We start from the raw sequence: 20,825 nt of genomic DNA, 5'->3' as shown, positions 1-20,825 counted from the left end.
TACACTAGGACCAAGGAGTTTTGAGGAATATTTAAGCAATTGAGACAGGGGTGAGATAAATCTAAGAGTATATTGGAAAGGGGTATAGAACAGTGAAGGGGCAGAGCTACCTAAAATATTAATCTCAAGCTGGGGATTTGTGCGACATGCCTTAGGGCAGGTAGGGGAAAGATAGTGAAGGAAATGCTTTTTTAAAAAAAGTAAAAATGGCCCTGAGATTTCAATGAGTAACATTTTTATATGTGAATATTCAAAGCATAAAGGCAGGAAATTAGAAACAGTAGCTACAATGAGACATGATGGCCTTGACTGAAACTTGGGCCTGGATTTTAGTCTGGAGGTGAGTTCTGTGCATGGAGGGTGGTGCTGCTTTTGAGGTCAGGAAATATGGAAAAACGTGTTTCCCGAATATCTGCAGAATTTAATTGCAGAGCTGCTTTAAATTTCTTTCTATGGGGTTGCCGCCAACAGGCAGCCTGATTGACGAGCTTTGACAGCCTTAAGTTAGAAAATGATGAGGGATCTGTTACCATGTTGAGATTGCATTATACATGACTGAATAGTGGGAAAGAATTTGAAAATGAGATCTGTTGGCAATTTAGAGAGGTTTCAGAAGTAATAAAATTATAATAATGGAGGACTTTAAATATCCCACTGTCAGCTGAAAAAAGACACAGGTTTGCAGTGAAAATGGGTAGAAGTTTCCAGATGCATAGGAGGACTGGATAAGCTCACTGGGAGGGGCTTTTTTAATGTAAGATGACTTGAAAGTTTATGACTACGTTAACTCTGACTGGTTGATAAGATGTTACTGATGGTCTTCTGTAACTCTGCCAGCCCCTGCATTTCACCTCTGCTTTGGTTCTAGTGAGCTGCTGAAAATTGTATTAGTAGAACACTACAACTGCTCCTTTCTTGACAGAACAGCTAAGGGTGGTCTTTGTACTGCTGTTTTCTACTAGATAGTAACAATGTATATTTGATATTTCTACAGACATTGAGTAGCCAAAATAAATGCCTTTACTCATTGAGATCATTTGGAAACCAAGCCCATGTCACTAAAGATGAGCAGACGTTTCAGATTTGACCTGGCTCTTTAGAACCAAACCCTATAAGGTTTTACTGATTTGTGGCAGGCACTCGGTTCAAAACCATGAATAGCATTACTCTCACTAAAGCAGTTTCACTTTGCTTCTTCACCCAAAGCCAATAAAAACCAAAAGGAACCTGCTGAAAATATAGATATGTCATAACGCTTTTCAACCTTGGTGGTGTACTCCATTGTAGGCCCTGGCACTTCAGCTTGAATTGATCAATTTTAAAAAGGTAATTGAAAAGAATATTAAGCCAACACCTTGGTCCTTTGAAGAAAGAAAGTGTTTCAATCAAATCATCAAATGAGGTCATATGGGTGGAGATCAGAAATAAAAAAAGGGCAGAAACACTACCAGGAGTGTACTATAGACCCCCAAATAGAGAGAGGGAGGTAGAAGAACAAATATGTAAGCAAATTTCAGAGTGCAAGAACTATAGGGCAATAATAGTTGGGGATTTCAACTACCCCAATATCAACTGGGATACAAAAACAGTGCGAAGGGCACAGAGGGGACAAAATTCTTGTACTACATTCAAGAGAACTTTTTTTAGCCAACACATAACAAGCCCAACGAGAGGGGGTGCAATTCTAGATTTAGCCTTCAGTAATGAAGCTGGGCAAGTGGAGGAAGTAACAGTGGGTAACCATTTTGGAGATAGAGACCATAATAGTTAGTTTTAGCATCATCATGGAAAAGGACAAAGATGAAACAGGAGTAAAAGTTATAAATTGGGGGAAGTCAAATTTTAAGAAACTGAGAGATGACCTGGCAAAAGTGGACTGGTTACAGCTACTTGAAGGAAAATCAGTGGCAAACCAGTGGGAGGCATTCAAAAGCAAGATTCTACAGGCACAGTGTAGGCATGTCCCCACAAAGAAAAAGGGTGATACTGCCAAATCTAGAGCCCCCTGGTTATCTGGAAGCTTACAGGGAAAGTTAAAGCAGAAAAAAGCTTATGATAGTCACAAAAATCTTAATACTTTAGAAAGCCTAGAGGAGTATAGGAGGTGCAGGGGGTGAAGTAAAAAAGGAAATTAGAAAAGCAAAGAGAGGACATGGAAAAATTATTGGCAAGTAAAATCAAGGAAAACCCAAAAATGTTTCATCAGTACATTAAGAGCAAGAGGATAACTAAGGAAAGGATAGGGCCTATCAGAGATGTCCAGGGGATCTTGTGTGTTGATGCAGAAGATGTGGGCAGGGTTCTTAATGAGATGTTTTTGTCTCTGTCCTCATAAAGGAGTGGGTTGATGTAGACATTGTAGTTAAAGAGGAGGAGTGTGAAATATTGGATACAATAAGTATAATGAGAGAGGAAGCATGAGAGGTTCTGACATCCTTGAAAGTGAATAAATCGCCAAGACCAGATGGATTGCATCCCAGCCAGTTAAAGAAAGCCAGGGAGGAAATAGCAGATGTGCTGAGGATCATCTTCAAATCCTCACTAGATACAGGAGAAGTACCAGACAATTGGAGGTTGGCGAACGTTATACCATTGTTTAAAAAGAGTGCAAGGGATAGGCCAAATAATTGTATACCAGTGGTGGGTAAATTATTAGAATCTATTCTGAGGGGCAGGATAAACTTCCACTTGGAAAGGCACGGATTAATCAGGGATAGTCTGCATGGATTTGTCAAGGGAAGGTCATGTCTTACTAACTTAATTGAGTTTTTTGAGGAAGTAACAAGGAGGATTGATGAGGGTAGTGCAGTGGAGGTGGTCTATCTGGATTTTAGTAAGGCATTTGACAAGGTCCCGCATGGCAGACTGGGCAGTAAAATGAAAGCCTATGGTATACAGGGGAATGTGGCCGGTTGGATCCTGAATTGACTTGGGGACAGGAAACAAAGGGTTGTAGTCGATGGATATTTTTGTGAATGGAAAGCTGTTTCCAGTGGCATTCCACAGGGCTCAGTGTTTGGTCCCTTGCTGTTTGTGGTATATATTAATGATTTGGACTTAAATGTGGGAGGCATAATTGGGAAATTTGCTGATGACACAAAAATTGGCCATGTAGTTGATAGCGAAGAGGCTAGCCATGGACTCCGGAATGGTATCAATGGTTTGGTTGAGTTGGTTGAAAAGTGGCAAATGGAATTCAATCCAGAGAAGTGTGAGGTTTGCATTTGGGGAGGGTAAATAAAGCAAGGGAATACACAATAAACGGGAGGATAGTGAGAGTGATAGAAGTGAGAGACCTTGGAGTGCATGTCCCCAGGTCCCTGAAGGTGGCGGAACAGGTAGATAGAGTGGTGAAGAAGGCATATGGAATACTTTCCTTTATTGGCCTATGTATAGAATACAAAAGCAGGGATGTAATGCTGGAACTCTATAAAATGCTGGTTAGGCCACAGCTGGAGTATTGTGTACAGTTCTGATCACCACATTACAGGAAGGACATAGTTGCTCTGGAGAGAGTACAGAGGAAATTTACAAGAATGTTGCCAGGGCTCAAAAGTTGCAGCTATGAGGAAAGATGGATAGGCTAGGGATGTTTTCCTTAGAACAGAGGAGACTGAAGGGTGACTTAGAAGTGTATAAAATTTTGAAGGGCCTAGATAAAGTAGACAGGAAGGACCTGTTCACCTCGTGGAGAAGTCAATTACCAAGGCGCACAGATTTAAGTTGATTGGTAGAAGGATTAGAGGGGACATGAGGAAAATCTTTTCACCCAGAGGGTGGTGGGTGTCTGGAATTCACTGCCAGGAATGGTGGTGGAGGCAGAAACCCTGCATTCTTTTAAAAGGTACCTGGACATGCACCTGAAGTGCTGTAACCAGCACGGCTATGGACCAGGTGCTGAAAGGCGGGATTAGATTGGGCAACTAGTTTTTGTTCAGCTGGCACGGACATGATAGGCTGAATGGCCTCCTTCTGTGCCATAATTTTTCTATGGTTCTGTAAATTGCTGCTAATAATAATCAAATGCCTAACACATTTGTTTGAAATCCTGCTGTCCACTATTCAACATGGACATTAATCTGTTCTTTTTAAAGCGTATTGTCCTCACTAAAAAGAGGACATAAGGATAGTTTACAAGCATGTTAAGAGTTCACTTGCTAGTATTGCCAACAGTTAATTTCTAGGCTGCTATTGTGCTAGTGTGTGCTTTGTTAAACATGAGAAGTAACTGCATCCTAAATGACAATCTCTCTTGTGTTACGGAGCATTTTAGCTTCTCAGGATATTGAATCTGCTTTTCTGTTCCTGCTGATATTCTGCAGGAGCATCAGCAAAATGTAATTTACTGTCTAGTTATGAGAAACAGAGTCTCCTTACTGTTTTTGTGTTGTATATTTATAGGTACAGAATGGAGTGGCAATTTATGCAACATGGACAACCATAGCAACACTACTTAACTTTGCTGTTGTACTAACTTACAGTGGCAATATTACATCTTTGACATCTGGTACAGTTTCCCTTTCCATCCTGGCCTTCGAAGTAGTTTTATGGTATGTACAGGTACAATTTTCCACTGAATTTTCAACCATCATAATGATAACATTTTCATTAGTAGAATTCCATGGGTTGGACTTTCCCTCTGGGGACAGGAAACAAAGTTCAGGACTGTTTCTGGGTCTTGAACCCACTCCGGGGAGGGAAAAGGTCACTCATTGGGTTTTTTGGGCACCCCTTTAATTGACATGGAGACCGGTTCTCCGTCCAATAAAGGATGGTGGGTGGGCTCACGAAGCTGGAGGGCCAATCGGAGGGCTTCCAGCTTGAGAGGAGTAGTAGGTTGCGCTGGAAAGTAAGTAAGAGAGGTTGCTTCAACTTGGAGGTACCCTCTCCAACTTTTTCAAATCTTTGACTAAAGGAATTGGATTTGGAGCCAGGCCACTACTGTGTGGGGGGAGACCCCCTATACAGGGGGGCATCCTACATGCAGGCAGGCAGGGCCTCCAACCTACTTGCCCCCCCACCCCTCCCCCACCCTTGGGCTGCTGCCAGGTGCCCGCTACCAGGCACCTAAACTGGCAACAGTGTGGGAACCTGGAGGCCAACTAGATAATTCCAGTCGGCCTACTTTAATTAGCCTCAATTAGGCTCTTAACAAGCCTGATCGGCTACCTGCTGTATGCGGGTGGGATGGAGCTGGGATTTACTTTTCAGTCTGTGCTGAGTTCACTGATCTCAGTTGGGATACCACAATTACTTTTAGTGCCCTCAGACTGGGGAGAGGAAAAATTAGTCAGGGTTTTTCATTACTAATTTAATGTTGAGGTTTAAGATATTTCAAAGACTGGGCTTTAATGTTAGTAAAGAGCTTCACTGATGGTTTAGCTAGTTATGGAAATGCTGATTTATGCCTGACAACTAGATCAGAACTGAGAACAGTTCTCTACTATTCTGACTAAAATTTTGCAATCTCTAGATTTGCAAGATTACAAGGTACTTACAGATGATAAAAGCCATTAAGCCCATTTAAATGCATCTATCCAGAAGAACCCTACAACCCTCTTTTCCCCACCCCCATTGCTGCATTTAACTGTTTCTTAAATGATTCCAGGGTTTTTGACTCCACCTCTCTGCTCAGAGGTCCATTCCACACATTGGTCACTCTCTGTTTGAAGAGGCACCTCACCTGCAATCTGTTCTAAGACTGTCTTTTACACGTTTTGAACCTTGAGATACTCCCACAGTTTGATTTAAAGTGGTATTCCATTTTAACCTTTTCCATACCATTTACTATTTTATATACATCTATAAGATTACTTCTTATTTCCTCATGCCGAAGCCCAACTCCAGTATTTCCTCATAATACAAATTCCTAACACTACGGAGCAGCCTCATGACACTTTTTGCTTTTGCTTTCCCTGTCTCTTGCCAATCAGATAAGGACACACTATTCAGGATGTGGTCAGACAAGAGCACTGCACAGCTTGATCACGACTTCCTCTGGCTTGTATTCTGCTGTTCTGGCTTTGTAGTTCATCATCCTATTCAGTTTGTTGATTGCTGTTCTGCATTGACTGGACATGTTGAGCATTGAGTCTACTAAGATTTCCAAGTCTCTTTCAACTTCATCCTTAGCTACTTCAACACTATTCATGAAGTATCTACGTTGTCCAATTTTTAGGTTATGTGCAATACTTTGCACTTGTTTACATCCCAAGTGTGCTAAGAATTACACTACCAAGCAATTTAATCTATCCGTCGAGCTTGCAATGTGACTCACTTACGTTTGCTAGAAGCTACATATATTCATATGCAGGGACCTGTCCTCTGCAGGCAAAAGGAATATGTGTTTTTTTTAAATTAAACAAAAGCGTGGGGGACAATAGTTCCCTGGTGCATGGTGTTGCCATGAAGAAATCAGTCGATTTGCCAACCAATCAGCACCCTTTTCTCATGCAGTATAAATTGTTGCTCCCTTTGAAATTTGACGTTCTTGTGTCTGTCTTGATGAGTGCAAGACGAAAAGCTTTGACGGCATGTTTCCTTTTTCAACATTACTCCAGTACCAATCGTCTTCTACCCTTAATTAGTTTCTTATTCACTGCCAAATTTTGTCGTGGTTGATTTTGGTTGAAGGATCAGTTGGAACTGCCCCAAAAGAAGGAGGGAAAAATTGACCAGGGATCAATGACACTCCATGTAATCTACATACGTGGTGGTTGGAATTAGACTAAGCTTTCATCTAGTCTATCGATACGGCCTAGGGTTATATATGAAGAATAGGCTGGTACTGAATGGTGAGTTGAGACCAAACCCCAGCAAGAAGCCAGTGCCTTTAGCAGAGGAGGGAGGGGTGATGATGGAAGAAAATTGGTAGATTGCTGTTCACTGCATTAAAAGTTTCACTGATATTGGATGACAATTAGCAGAACATTGTGCTTGCAAGTAACATGAGCAGTGCTGTGCTTTCCCTTTATTCCCTTTATTGGAGGGTGCTGTTGAGCTGCAGTATAATTGGATGCTGCTGGTTCATGCAACTATACAGTAGTTACATGTGTCGCACTGACTACGGCATTAATGCAATATATTTTACCACACTACTGCATTGACATAGATAAATTAGTAATATTTATTTTTGCCCTCAGGTTCTATTTAGAAAATGTTGTTCTTGATAAGTATGTACGCTACACACTTACAGTCTATCCAGTCATCATTGTGGCATTGTCTGGATCTTTAGACAAAAATTACAATGCCATGTCTCCAACCAGAAACAACATCTATACTGGTGAGTGTAATGGACAAAGTAATTATTGATAATATACCAGTAGCTTTCATTTCCTTCTGTGTACTATTTTCAGAGGACCAGCTAATGCATTTGTGTAAATTCCTACCTGCGCAATTGCATGGCTTTGACTTGTTTAATGACTTTAAATAAAGCACACAATAATTTATCCAACCCTGTATACCCAAGTGTCCTTAAAATAACATACAGAAGAAGCCAGAGATTTTGTTGCTGACCATACCTGGGAGTCATGTCATAGTGGCAATAGCTGAAATGGAACAACTGTCTAATATTCTTCCCTAGGGGGAGTTGAGAAGAGTTACCACTAGGATATTGAGAAAATGAACTTAGATGTTAGTGATCAGGTGATTTTTTATTTCCAATGTTGGGCACAAGTATGAAGCTAGCTTTATCTTTAACCACAGCAGATAGAAATATTTTGTGACCATCTTCGAGCTTTGACTTTGCAGCACTATCCTGTCATCAACAAGACATAACTTCAACTGGAACATTTGTGCGTATTCTTCTCCTACAACCCCGGGGGAAAAAAAACTCAAAGTAGTCATTGTGGGGGAAGATTTTCTGTTGCACTGTGTGATGATTGCTCTACATTTAGCACATGGAGGACCTCTTCCTCTGTAGTTCTCCGTTAGTCAGTGCAAACTACAGCTATTAGTCAAGTATTTAAATTTTTGCAGTTTTATTTTTCACATTAGTTGGTCACCCCTACCTATTCCAATAAATAGTTCCTCAGAGCTTTTTGTTAATATAGCCCATCACTGGATTGTGTTCCATTCATGATATTTCCCGAGTCTGATGTGGGACATTCTAAATGTAATGCCTTCAGCAACACCGATTTGCCATTTAGTTTATTGCAGTTGGCAAGAATTGACCCATCACAAATGGAGACTAGAATAGAGGGAATGAGAATTCTTTTAAGCGAAAGGGTTGGTGCACTGTTGAGGACTGAATTTAGTGAGCCTGTTTGGAGCAGCAATGGAGGTGTGGGAGGCTGGAGAATAGCATTGGATGTGTCCATCCGGAAATCTGACCTCATGACGTAGGTTCTGGATTTAGTCAGTGGTGGAAAAGCTGTTGCTGCTCTCACGTGATGGGACTGCCATTTAAATTGTAGAACAGTTAGTCATAATACATTTGCATGCAGTTGAAAGCGATTCAATGGGGGGCTTTCGATTAAGTGGACGACGGGTGGTCCTCACGTGCCTTCAGAGTCCCAGCCATTGAAAGGTGGCAGCACGAGGCAAGGCCTCAATGCTGCAACAGGAAGGCAGCCATGACCAGCACTGCATAGAGGAAGAGGACGGTGTGGAGACCATTGTCGGCCTGCAGTGCTGTGCACTTTGCACGGCTGGGCTCATTCTTGTGTGGTTGGCACAGGTGGGCTTGGTCTCGGGTGGTCGGTGCTGGTGGCCATACTATCAAGTCATCTGCATGGGTGCCCATACTATTGGGTGAGAGGGTTGGCTCTTGGCAAGGGTGGGCACTGAAGGCCATCAGTGTGTAAGCAAAGAGGAGAAGCAAAAGCAAAGATGCCAAGGCAACCTCGTCTCTGCAAGGATAGCACTCTGGAGGCCTACTGATCACCTGCCATGCGTCTCGTACACCCTGTTTTTGTGGACCTCTGGTGTGGTGCAGTGTGTCTGACAGAGGGAGGGCCAGAAGGCAGCTCTGCCTGTCTGTGAAGCTCCATGAGAAGAGTGGCAGCAACTGGCCATGTCAAGAAGGACCCACCTCTGCCAGTGAGTGTACCAGACATGCCTCAGCTACCTCCAAATATCCTAGTGGCAGTGTCAGCGAAGACTGCAGCTCTCCAGGGAGGCCATCACTGACTTATGGGCCATGCTGCAGGACAAGTTGTGACCTCTGGGATTTGGTGGTCACCCTATGCCAGTGGCCCTGAAGATCACAGTGGCACTTAACTTTTCCATGTCTGGATCTTTCCAGGGATCGACAGGGACATGTGTGGGGTCTCCCAGGCAGCAGCCCACTGCTGCATCAACTAATACCCTGTTCTAGAGGGCCAGCGACTGTGCGCTACCGGACTGAGCCTGACAGTCAGGCTGAGAGGGCTATTGGATTGGAGGCCATTGTTAGATTCCCCCAGGTGCAAGGTGTCACGTGTGCAGTCAATCAAGTCTCCAACAGCGGTGCCAGCCGCCTTCATCAACAGGAAGGGCTTTCATTCTATCAATGTTCAACTGGTATGTGACCACCGAAAATGTTTCCTACAGTTGTGTGCCCACTTCCTGGGAAGCAGCCATTACTCCCACATAATTCACCAATCCTAAGTGACACAACTTTTCAGGCCCCCCCGCTTGCCTTCAGGGATGGATTCTCAGGGACAAGGGCTACCCATTGAAGACATGGCTACTGACACCTGTGAGGAACCTCGCAATGCAACAGAGAAGAGGTACAACACTTGCCACGGCTCCCCCAGAGCAACTACTGAGCTGATCATTAGGCTGCTGAAGATGGGATTCTGATGTCTGGATCGATCCAGTGGAGCCCTGCAGTATGGCCCAGCGAGGGTCTCTCATATCGTGGTGGTCTGCTGTGCTCTGCACAATCTAGCCCTGCAGGGGGGGAGGCCTTGCATGAAGAGAACGTGATTGATCGCCAGTGCTCAACTCACTAGGACGTGGAGGAGGCTACTGAGCAGGCAGCACTGGATGTTGAAGCCCTTGCAACAGAGGTCCGGCACGTTGAGCGATGAGCAAGGAGGCAGAAGACCGTCTCCTACTTACCCACATCTAGCCACTATGATGGCCTCCCAGAGTGGAAGCAATAAAGACTCGACCTGAAAACATCCAGTCTGTCACTTCCTTTTCTATTTGTGTTCTGTACGCCCAGCGTAACCACGCGCTATGGCCCATGTGAGACGCTTACCAAAGGACGGCTGTGCCTACACTGGCAGCCCACTAAGGGAGAAGGGTGAAGTCAGCATCTCACAGTTGAGGCATGAAAAAATAAGCATTTTCCACAATGAATGTTAACTTCAATAACAATTTTATATTGCAAAACAAATGGCAAATGTCAAACATCATGAAACTCCTGGGTGTTTCTAGGTATTTTACGAGATGTGACCCCTGCGCTAGCAGCTGGGCTGGAGGCAGGCTGCTGATCAGGTTGCCCCTTGGCCTGGGATGATACCGGCGATCGTCCTCTAGCTGTCTGAGACCTGGAGGGCCCCAGCTGCCGGAGGGTTTCCTGCATAAGTGCCGGACCCTCCTCTGGCATTGCGGCTACTGGAGCTAGTCTCACTGGTGGTGGGGCCGAGGAGCTGGTGTCCACACGGAGTGCCCTGAGGGGAGCCTCCAGCTCTGGAGATCAGCCTCTCCTCCTCCCTTTCAAGGCTCACTTGAACCTCCCTGCTGACCAGAGAAGGACGAGGAGCTGGAGAAGACTCCAGGTGCCTTCTCCTTCTCTCGCCTTGCCACTGCTGTGTTGAGCTCATGGCCAAGGAGATGGTATGCAGATCTGCTTGGATTTGTGGGATCTGGCTCTCCATGAGGGTCGCCAACCTCTTGATGGAGGAAGCCATGCACATGCATGCCTGAGACATAGCAGCAGACATGGCATGGATGGACTCCTTCATCATCCGCTTATGGTTGTGCATGGCCTCTGGCATCTCCGCCAGATGTTGCCTTACCTCTTTGCAACTCCAGTATGCCCTGTGCTATCAAAACCAGAGCCTCATCAACCTGGAGCTCAGCATGGGCCTGGCCATCCACAGTCCTCCAACTGTCAGAGGCTTCGGCTGTCTCAGCCTCTGCCAGCTGCTCAGGCACATGTGCGGTGCTCTCCCCATCTTGTGACCCTGATTTTAAAGCCGAACGTAAACCTACTGAGGTGAAAGTCTCTGTGGTGGTGACTGTGCGTCCTGTATTCTCAGCTGCTGAGAGAGGCCACATGTCTGCAATTTCTCTGACAGTCCCTGAAGTCTTCCTGTTATGGGTTCTCTTGCCCTCCAAATGGAAAGGCGGGAGATAGTAATACTTCTCGGGAAGAACTAGGGGACAGGTATGCAAGTGATAGCTCCTTGTCCCCCGCTAGGGTTTCCTTTTATGATTCATCCTCACGTCCGCTCTCAGGTGAGGTAATGGGGATAAGCTGTAAAAGAAGATGACCTATGGTTTGGATGCAGCCATGTATCTGGCAGAATGTGGTGATGCCTATCCCCCTTTTTGCCAGCGCCTTTGTGGTGTCTCCCTCTCCATGTCGTGCTGCCTGTTGCGTAGCCACATTCAAACCCCAAAAAGGAGAAGTGTGGGACACTCACCTTGGCAGAATGAAGGAAGTTATTGACCCTTTTACTGTACTGCACCCATGTTCAGAGTTGACCTAACAGCTGCTGACCTCTACAATCCCCATCCAGGCTTGCTTGGTCAGGCGGGAGGACCTCTTCTTGCCATCCCTGGGGAAAAGGACCTCCACAGTCTTTCGCTTGCAGTCTGGAGGAGAATCTCCAGGGAGGCATCGCTAAACTATGGGTCTTGCCTCTGCCGTACTGTGGCATCCTTTTGTTGGGGGATGGGGTGTCCAGGAGTCACTCCAGCACCAGTTACTGCAGTAAGCAGTAAATGATTCAAAGGTAGCAATGAAATCAGGGCCAGCAGGGCTTTAAATATGGTGCCAGCACCTGCTCCGGAGTCATCCAATGTTGCATTCAGCACCTCGAATCCCAACCCAGTCACATAAATGGCTGGGGCCCGCGTCTCCATCATTATAAGTGTGATTGCGGTGGGCTGGTCACTTGTGATGGGTGGCGACGGCGCTCACATCCGAGTCCACCACCGCAACCCCTGTCAGAACACTAAATCCAGCCCCTAAGGTTGAACTTTGCAACATGGCAATGAGGGGACGCTCTTTTGATGTTCTTGGTAGGTGTAAATTGGAAAAACATCCAGGCGCAGTGGTTAGCACCGCAGCCTCACAGCTCCAGTGACCCGGGTTCAATTCTGGGTACTGCCTGTGTGGAGTTTGCAAGTTCTCCCTGTGTTTGCGTGGGTTTCCTCCGGGTGCTCCGGTTTCCTCCCACATGCCAAAGACTTGCAGGTTGGTTGGTAAATTGGCCATTAGCAATTGCCCCTAGTATAGGTACGTGGTAGGGAAATATAGGGACAGGTGGGGATGTGGTAGGAATATGGAATTAGTGTAGGATTAGTATAAATGGGTGGTTGATGGTCGGCACAGACTTGGTGGGCCGAAGGGCCTGTTTCAGTGCTGTATCTCTAAACTAAACTGGTCACATTATTCAGCCTTGGACACCTACACCACTCAATTTTTGCATGGCTCAACTGGAGAGGGTATTTTGAGGCTTGAACTTATGTGTGGGCCTCATAAACATAGATGAGTTAAGCTTCGAAAGACCTCAGCTATATTTTATCATTCTGGGTAAAGCAATATCAACAGTGCAAGCCTTGCCACTAAAAATAAGCTGAATTGATGAGGTCTGGTCATGATACCTCCGTAAAGCTCGCTGTTCGAGTTGAGTTATGCCATCATTTTCAGGAGTCTGCATTGATTGCTGTGCAGTTTTCTTTCCTTCTCCCTGATCACCTTGTATATGATCTTTCTGTTGGCTGTGAATCCCTTGTATTTAAAATGACAAATTGCACCTAGTGAGATTGGGAGAGAGGATGTGTGTTGTCAGCTCCTACTCTCATGCATAATCTGGGTGAGGAAGGTCATTTTATTGTAGAATATCTGAAGGTCTAAAGACACTTTAGGCTGATCTGCCACACCACATGATATAGATGTAAAGACCATGCTACTCCTGCTTTGACATATCAGACATAACCAATGTTCAGTGCCTCGGCTTCACTGCAGATGACTGAGCTGTTCCATCTGCTGTAGTCTGATTTGCAGATCATGTCAAAGGTTGTGACAGTATGTCCTGTTGCTGTGAAGCTGGCAGACTGCATTGGGATTTTATGGCACAGGACCCTTTTAAACATCATTGCATATGCCACATCAGGCAGGCTGCAGTGCTGTACACGTACATCAAGAAAGTGATGCCTGCTATCTTTTGCAAGGGAAAATAATTTTTTCAGTTTTCCTGTGGAAGAAGCCGGCAGTTGCACAGTTATCGGTGGCTAGCAGGGTTCCCTTGTGTGGGAGAGAGGAAAATAGTAACCAAGTAGGCATTGGGTCTCATCATCTCAAATTTATGGGCTTCACAAGGAGATGGGGTCTGCACTCAATTAGTGCTGAGTTAACCACAGTAACATTTATCGTGCATGGCAGTGGTGAATATCCAAGAAGCAGCCATGCTGCCTCCACTGTCTGATAGTTCATGGTGCTCATATTATTTGAAAGAGGAAAGACAGTAGGTGACTGGTTTGCAGGAGAACCAGGTGATTCTCTGAATCCATATCTGCTGACCCCACTGAATATCTCTCAAAAGCCGAGGAATGGGGGGGGAGGGGGGTGGGTGGTGCGGTGGAAATGCCCTCTGGCTGGATCCAGCCAGCAGGTAGGAAGGTTCGGGGGAGGGAGGGGAAACCGGTCAGCACTAACTCATAGTATTCTGATACAATCAAAGATGATGTGGGGCCACTTTTTGAAATAGCCATGGAGGACAAATGGGTGAAATGTATGCAGGGCATACTCGATCAATTTGTCCCTCAAAATTGAGGTCATGCCCTATGTATGCGAAATCACCTTGATTTGCAGATTCAAAGGGCCTCCTTCTACAAACAGGTGCACATTCCAGCTTCCCATTGAAAGGCCTCTTCCAAGATGGCGGCAGCTGGAGTGCTAGTGAAAAGTGGGCAATACGTGATGCAAAGCCAATTTTGGGCCACGACCACATCATTTAGGCTGGACAGACTGACTTAAAATTGGGTTCATTGCGTGCAAAAGAACAATAATTGATTGTATCCAGTGTTCGAAATGGTACTTCCCAGAGGGTGCAGGAATTCCCAAGTTAGGTTTGTGCCACAAGACATGTGAGCAAAATTGAGGGATACAGTTAACCAGGAAACTGCTTCCTTATTTACAGCTAGGTGTGAGGGAGACTGCATTGACACACCAGGCAAACTGTCTCCGTGGAGTTGGCAACAGTGCCATTATTGGAGTGTTACCTTTAGCCCCAAATAGGTTGCACATCCTTCAGTACACCTTCTGCTGAAGGACTCCAGTGGGAGGTGGTGGCGTACTGGTATTGTCACTGGACTAGTAACCCAGGTATTGCTCTGGAGCCATGGGTTCAAATCCCACCACAGCAGAAGGTGGAATTTGAATTCAATTAATAAATCTGGAATTTAAAGCTAGTCTAATGATGGCCGTGAAACCATTGTCGATTGTTGTAAAAACCCATCTGGTTCACTAATGCCTTTTAGGGAAGGAAATCTGGTGTCCTTACCTGGTCTGGCCTACATGTGACTCCAGATCCACAGCAATGTGGTTGACTCTTAAATGCCCTTGAAATGGCCTAGTAAGCCACTCAGTTCAAGGGCAATTAGGAATGGGCAGTAAATACTGGCCTGGTCTACGACGGCCACATCCCATGAAAGAATAATAAAAATAAAAGAAAATTATCAATAAGAGCACTGTTATCTAAATATCTTTTTTGTACAATAAGCAAGCTTATAAGCAATTAGTCCACTTTTTGTCTTTAATACAGCTTCTCCTTTGGCAAATTGCAACCCCTTTAAGAGATGCTCACATATCAGATTTTGCACTCCCTTGCCAAGTGTCAGGCTCTGTGGAAAAGCCTTTGCCTTCCTGTTCAAATGGTATTGGGAGGGTAGGGGTGTATCAAATTGCAAAATTTTCTACAGGCTGCTTGTCTGAGCTATGGATGCAGGTGCATCTGCGATTTAGGCCAGATGAGATGGCAATATTTGGGCTTATATGTCTACCTGACTGTTATTTCTTGTCTTGGAGATCAGAAAAAGAATGAAATGTGGGGGGTGGGGTGGGGGTAGAGAATGGCGAAGTGGACACCCTGCAGCAGGAGTTACATTAAAGGATGGTATGCCCTATTTGCACTTGAACATAACACTCCAGTAAAACCACCAGTCCCAGCTGCATGAAGGCAGGTGAATTAGTGCAGTCACTCATCTGCCCCACAACTGGCTCAAAATAAGGAAGGAGTGTGGTCCATACACATAAATCAACCTCTAAAGAAGTCAGATGGGATGAACTGTTAGTTTTTTTTAGGATTTGTCCAGTGCCAATAAGAGCATAGGCAATAGGAGCAGCAGTAGGCTGTACAGCCCCACGAGCCTTCTTCACCATTCATTAAGATCATGCCTGATCTTCTACCTCAACTCTGCTTTCCTGTCCTGTCTTTATTCTGAAATGAAAACTTTCCAAAGAAACAAAGAGTTAACATGTCTCCAGAGACCACATGAATAGTGATAGAATTGAAATAATGCTGTTCTTGTACTTTGATGATTTTTTTCCTCACTATACATTGTATTCATTGTGCAATTGAATTGGGAAATATTAACACAGTTTTTTTTCCCCTAGCTGTGCTGCTGGCCGCTGCCTGTGCTGCCTTTGCAGCACGTGTTGCCATAGTTACTTGGAGACATTTCAAACGCCCTCTCCATCAGAACGTGGAGAATTGAGATTTTTCTGGAAAAGGGATACAAGCAAAACAAAAAGGGTTCTCTTCAAAAAATAAAGTCATACAAGGAAATCCCAGCTTTAACTGATTAAAGGCAAACAAGTTTTCAAGAAAAAGTTCAGACAGTTATGGAATCATTACTTACGAAAATTCAAATGTTTGTGCTACTCCCCCTGCTATCCATTGCAATGCTGTACTGATGATGTACATTCATACTCAGCCAGGCTCCTCACTTTATCCATTATAACTTTCCCCCATTTCATCCAGTGAAATAATTTCATGAATTAAATAGAGAATAACTCCATTCTGGCAATCAGATAAATTGAAGTTTGAGAACGTTTGAACATTTGGGTCTAAATTTTGCTCCAGGTGGTTGATAATGGATTGTTAGCAGCAGCAAATCTGCCTATTTATCTCTGCTGAACACTTAGCCCATGTGATAGTAGCTAGACTAGTATCTATGAATGTTGCTTTGTGCTGTAGTGGCAGGGGTACCGTTTTGTGACTGTGGGAACATGAGGCCAAAAAATGTTCATCCGGTTTATAAGTAATGCCAGAATGATCAAAACTTGCATTACAACAATTGCTGTCATACCTAATCGATTCATTTCGATAAAAAGTTGCAATAATAAATAAAATAATGAATACTGGAAATCAGAAAATAAAACAGGAAATACACAGAAGAACTAAGATTTTCAATCAACGTTGACGGAATCAACTTCAGACAACAGCAGAGTCTCCTGTTTTCCTGCAGGTTTCTCCTGTTACTAACAGTTCATTGTTTCCCTTCCAATATGCATTATATGTATTTTTACATGCCTGACTGCATTGCTCTGTAGCAGATAGCAGTTTACACTCTGTACTGAATTTTAAATCCTCTTAAAGAATACTTTACATTAGTAATGAAGTAATTACCATATTTCTGCTCTTGATGTCTACCCTTTAGGTGCTGTTATCATTGATTTGGAAGATTTAAGTGGCTGGTTAATCACATTGGCATACCTCCTTCTGTGCACTGTTACTGAAAGCATAGCATGATTGGCATGCTTCCAGACAACTTCCTCAACATCAGAGTAATCAGACCTTAATTTATATCTGTGCCCTTGAGTCTGTTTATCACAGGCTCTCTTGAGAATAGGATACGGTGCTTGCAGTGATCATATGTCAAGTCAGCTATATGCTTCTCAAAGCAGCCTGCAAGCGTGCACATGCTGGCAGTTCGGCACAGACCTCCTCTAGTGCTGCCTGGCTTGCTTGGTATTCTTCCATTCATCTTCCTGCAAAAGGCTGAAATGAGTGATTCCTATTGGAAAACCCATTAGTGGTAGTAATGATGCATGTGTGAGGGGTGTAAAATTTACTGCGCAATTAGCACAAAAGCTCATTAGCACCTTCTAATGATCTTTATATTACCGGGCCCTATAAAGGAACCTCCAGATAACTTCTCAGGCCCTGGTGCTCATAGACACTTGTTCAGTGAATGCCGCTTGCACTGATTGTCCTATATGTACAAATACTGAAAAATTGCATGCGGGACATCCATTCCAAGCCATGTTTTCAATATTTAAATGAAGTTCCTATTTCTAGTCCCCAGAGAACAGTGAATCTGATGTAAAAAGGACAGAGACTCTGCTGGTTTCTCTGGCCCTTTACACCTAATCAACTGGCGCATGAAGGGCATAATAGTTTTGGGAATCAGCCCTCAGTTGCACCTTTTCCAGATTAGCCTCCTGCAATGGATGTGCAGAGAGTCGTGGCACAGGACAGTATTGTTTGTACTTTCAGAGAATTTTATCCTGTTCCAGTTTGATCTGTTACAAAGCTAATCCCGTTGCATTATGGTATTATTTTGTGTAATGGCGCAAGCATGATAACACAGTGAACAAGTTCGGCCCATTTAGCAGGTCAGAGAGGAAGATTATTGCTGTGGTAGCAGATAGAGAGATCCATGATGGTGGGTCATTGCTGCCATCAGGTGAGTGGAAGCTGACATGTTTGCATTATCTTGTTGATGTTGACAGCACTGGAGTGACACAAAAGCACCATTTTGCTTTGCTCTATCCTACAAAGGGGCTCCTCAAGCCTGACTGAGATAAAGGGACCCACCTGTAACATTAAGCTATCTTTCCCACTCAGATTGTCCAACTCTCTATTTTCTATTCTTATGTTAGCTGGAGTTGTACCTGCTGAGATAAAAACAGAAAGTGCTGGAAATACTCAGCAAGTCAGGCAGCATCTATGGAGAGAGAAGCGCAGTTAACGTTTCAGGTCTGTGACTTTTCCAGCACTATCTGTTTTTATTTCAGATTTCCAGCCTCTGCAGTGTTTTGCTTTTATTGTACCTGCTGAGGACTGGACTTGCCACTGTGTCCAGGTGGATCATTTAAAAAATACAAAAGCAAATTTCTTGTGCAAAGCTGACCCTTGGCTTGATTTATTTTAAAAATAGGAAAATCAGGAGGTAGCTTGATCATTCTCCCAATGCTAATCTGTTTCTGATATTTGTTCTCGCTGACAGTAATTCATTGTCGCCAGCGGAGGAAGATATTCAAACCCCAGATACTTATAATCATTAGGGCAAGTGACTTGCCACTGCACAACACCATACGACAATCTTGCAAATTCTGACACTTGCTGTGTGTAGTGAGATTTACTACACAAATATCACAATTTTGCATAAAAAGTTTTGGTGGGAGAGAAAATGCCATTTCCCTGAGCATTAATCACGCCGCAATAAATATCTCGCCTCATCATTTTAAGTAAAAGTTGATTTTACTGCCCAGAGCACCGTTCAGACCTTAATTTTAATAACAAAGGTTGATATTGTCCAAATTGTAATAGTGTGCAGTTAACAAGTAAATCTCTTTGTATCCATGAACAAAATGCCAGCATTAATGGAATCAAGATTTTCCAGCAATATGTCTTGTGCCATCAGTCAAACAATTAAGCTATGAAATTATACTAATGATATTGCCATGTAGAAAACTGACAACTGGGTTGGAATGCTTTAAATTAATATTTTTTTAAAATCCTATTTTTTTTTTCATCTAAATGCTCTCTTTAGACTTTTAAGTTTTTTGTTGTTTATATAAACGGTAGCTTATCTTAGGATGCCATGATCGTTATTTGCGCATTTTTTTTTAGGCTTGGCAGGAGTAATTTGATTTCTTTGGCTGGCAAAGGATGATGCATTGAGAGAGTGGGCAGAAGATGAATGTCAGAAGATGTCTTGAGTGAAATGTGATCCTTCTTTTATGTTGACTTAGATATTTTATTATGAAAAGTCAGACCAATCGGAAATAAAAGATTACATATTGCAAAATGGCACTCCCTAAAGATTTCCAGCTTCCTGGCACAGGGAAATTGGGACAAGGGTGCTGAATCCTTTAAACAGATCAGAAAGTGAAATAAACATATCGGAAAACAAATTATAATTTAAAGTATGGCAAAGCTAGAGTATCGTCTGCCCAGTAGCAATGGCAGCACTAGGGAGCCTATACCTTCTTAATCAGGCAGGGAATGGGATGTGATAAGTGATGCAAGCAAACCTTAAAAAGAAGAAATTTAAACATTCTAGCCATGAAATTCACAGGGGTCCTGGTGGGAGACTGGCAGAAACTCTAGAGAAACTATCATTTCGAATAGTTTACACTTTTTTTCTGGAGTTTCCAGAGTTGTGGTACAAGATCAAGGGAATTATACGGAATTTCAGGGCTTCTGTGTGCTCAAGAAGAAAGCTTGTTTAGCCATTTAACACAGAGTGGATAAATGTATTTATCTTGTGTCATTGTCTGCCCACTGATGAATTCCTTTTTCCTTTGACAGGCCCTTTTTGTTTGCTCAATGATTGACAGAGCCATGTGTGGGGTTCGGGTCTGGCATTTGACTTGCTGATAGCCCAGCTTGCTAGCCAGTCAAATGACTTTTTTTTCTAATGTTGTTCCCACTTTGAAAATGAATGATAGGGGGAAAAAAGACAGAAGAATAAAACTAGGTTAAAAATCTGAAGGATATAAAGGGGTGGGGGGGGGAAGGGGATGTTAGAATGCTTGTTGGAAGAAGAGGAATAAAAGGAGCAGTATCAGCCTTAGGTCAGTGCCAAGCACTCTTGCCTCGGAGTCCGAAAGTTACAAGTTCAAGCCCACTCCAATCCAGGGACTTGATCATATAACCTAGGCTGCCACTTCAGTGAAGTGCTGAGGTGGCATCTTTTTGATGAGATGTTAAATCGAGGCCTCATTTGCATTCTCGGCCATAAAAATCTCACTGCACTATTCAAAGAAGAGCAGGGGCGTTCTCTCAGTGTCGCAATCAACATTTATCCCTCAACCAAATTACATAGTCATTTATCTCATTGCTGTTTGCGGGACCTTGCTTTTCATAAATTAGCCATCACTTTTCCTTTTATTTTAACAGTGACTACACTTCAAAAGTAAGTCATGAAAAAATGATTCAAATGTTCTGAGATCAATTCTTTAAGATAAAATAGGATGGGAAGAATAAAAGGAAGAAAGGAGAACAGGAAAATGGTTGCATGCCCTTCCTATGCAAAATTGTGTGCTAGGCATTTATAATTATAGTTTGGAGTTTATTTATATCAAGGTAATTCCTGAAGAGTTATTTAATTACTGTAATACAGCAACACGGTGCATGAAACAAAAGCAAGAAAAAGAAGTTTCCTTAAGCTTGACTCAAACTTGTCAATTATTTCAAAAAGATATGCCTTAAAATGCAGTTTACATCAATATCAGTTTATTTTGCATTGGGTCAGAAAGTTGTGGGTTCAAGTGCCATACTGGGATTTGAGCAGATAATATGTCTTCCTTCAGATTAGTCCTGATGGTTCAGGTGGTTGATAAAGCACTATCTCACTTCTGTGAGATGTGTTTTTCTGGAAAAACTTAAAATTGGGGGAAAAACTGGAGAGCTGCTATTGTAGATGTACTG

General features: G+C 43.4%; 1 protein-coding gene across 1 annotated transcript in view; it reads left to right on the top strand.

Moving 5' to 3' along the window:
- The window catches only part of LOC137369643 (uncharacterized), a 60,224-nt gene extending 40,385 nt beyond the window's left edge, over positions 1 to 19,839 (top strand). Inside the window, exons 6-8 of the mRNA XM_068030976.1 lie at positions 4,402 to 4,550; positions 7,143 to 7,282; positions 15,779 to 19,839. Coding sequence (XP_067887077.1) covers positions 4,402 to 4,550; positions 7,143 to 7,282; positions 15,779 to 15,879 — 390 coding nt within the window. The 3' untranslated portion in view covers positions 15,880 to 19,839. The remainder of the gene's footprint in view (positions 1 to 4,401; positions 4,551 to 7,142; positions 7,283 to 15,778) is intronic.
- Positions 19,840 to 20,825: the final 986 nt, after the last annotated feature.

This window comes from Heterodontus francisci, chromosome 5 (assembly GCF_036365525.1).
Source record: "Heterodontus francisci isolate sHetFra1 chromosome 5, sHetFra1.hap1, whole genome shotgun sequence".
NCBI lineage: Eukaryota > Metazoa > Chordata > Chondrichthyes > Heterodontiformes > Heterodontidae > Heterodontus > Heterodontus francisci.
The sequence above is the reverse complement of the archived record's forward strand: the minus strand, read 5'-3'. Positions and strand labels throughout refer to the sequence as shown.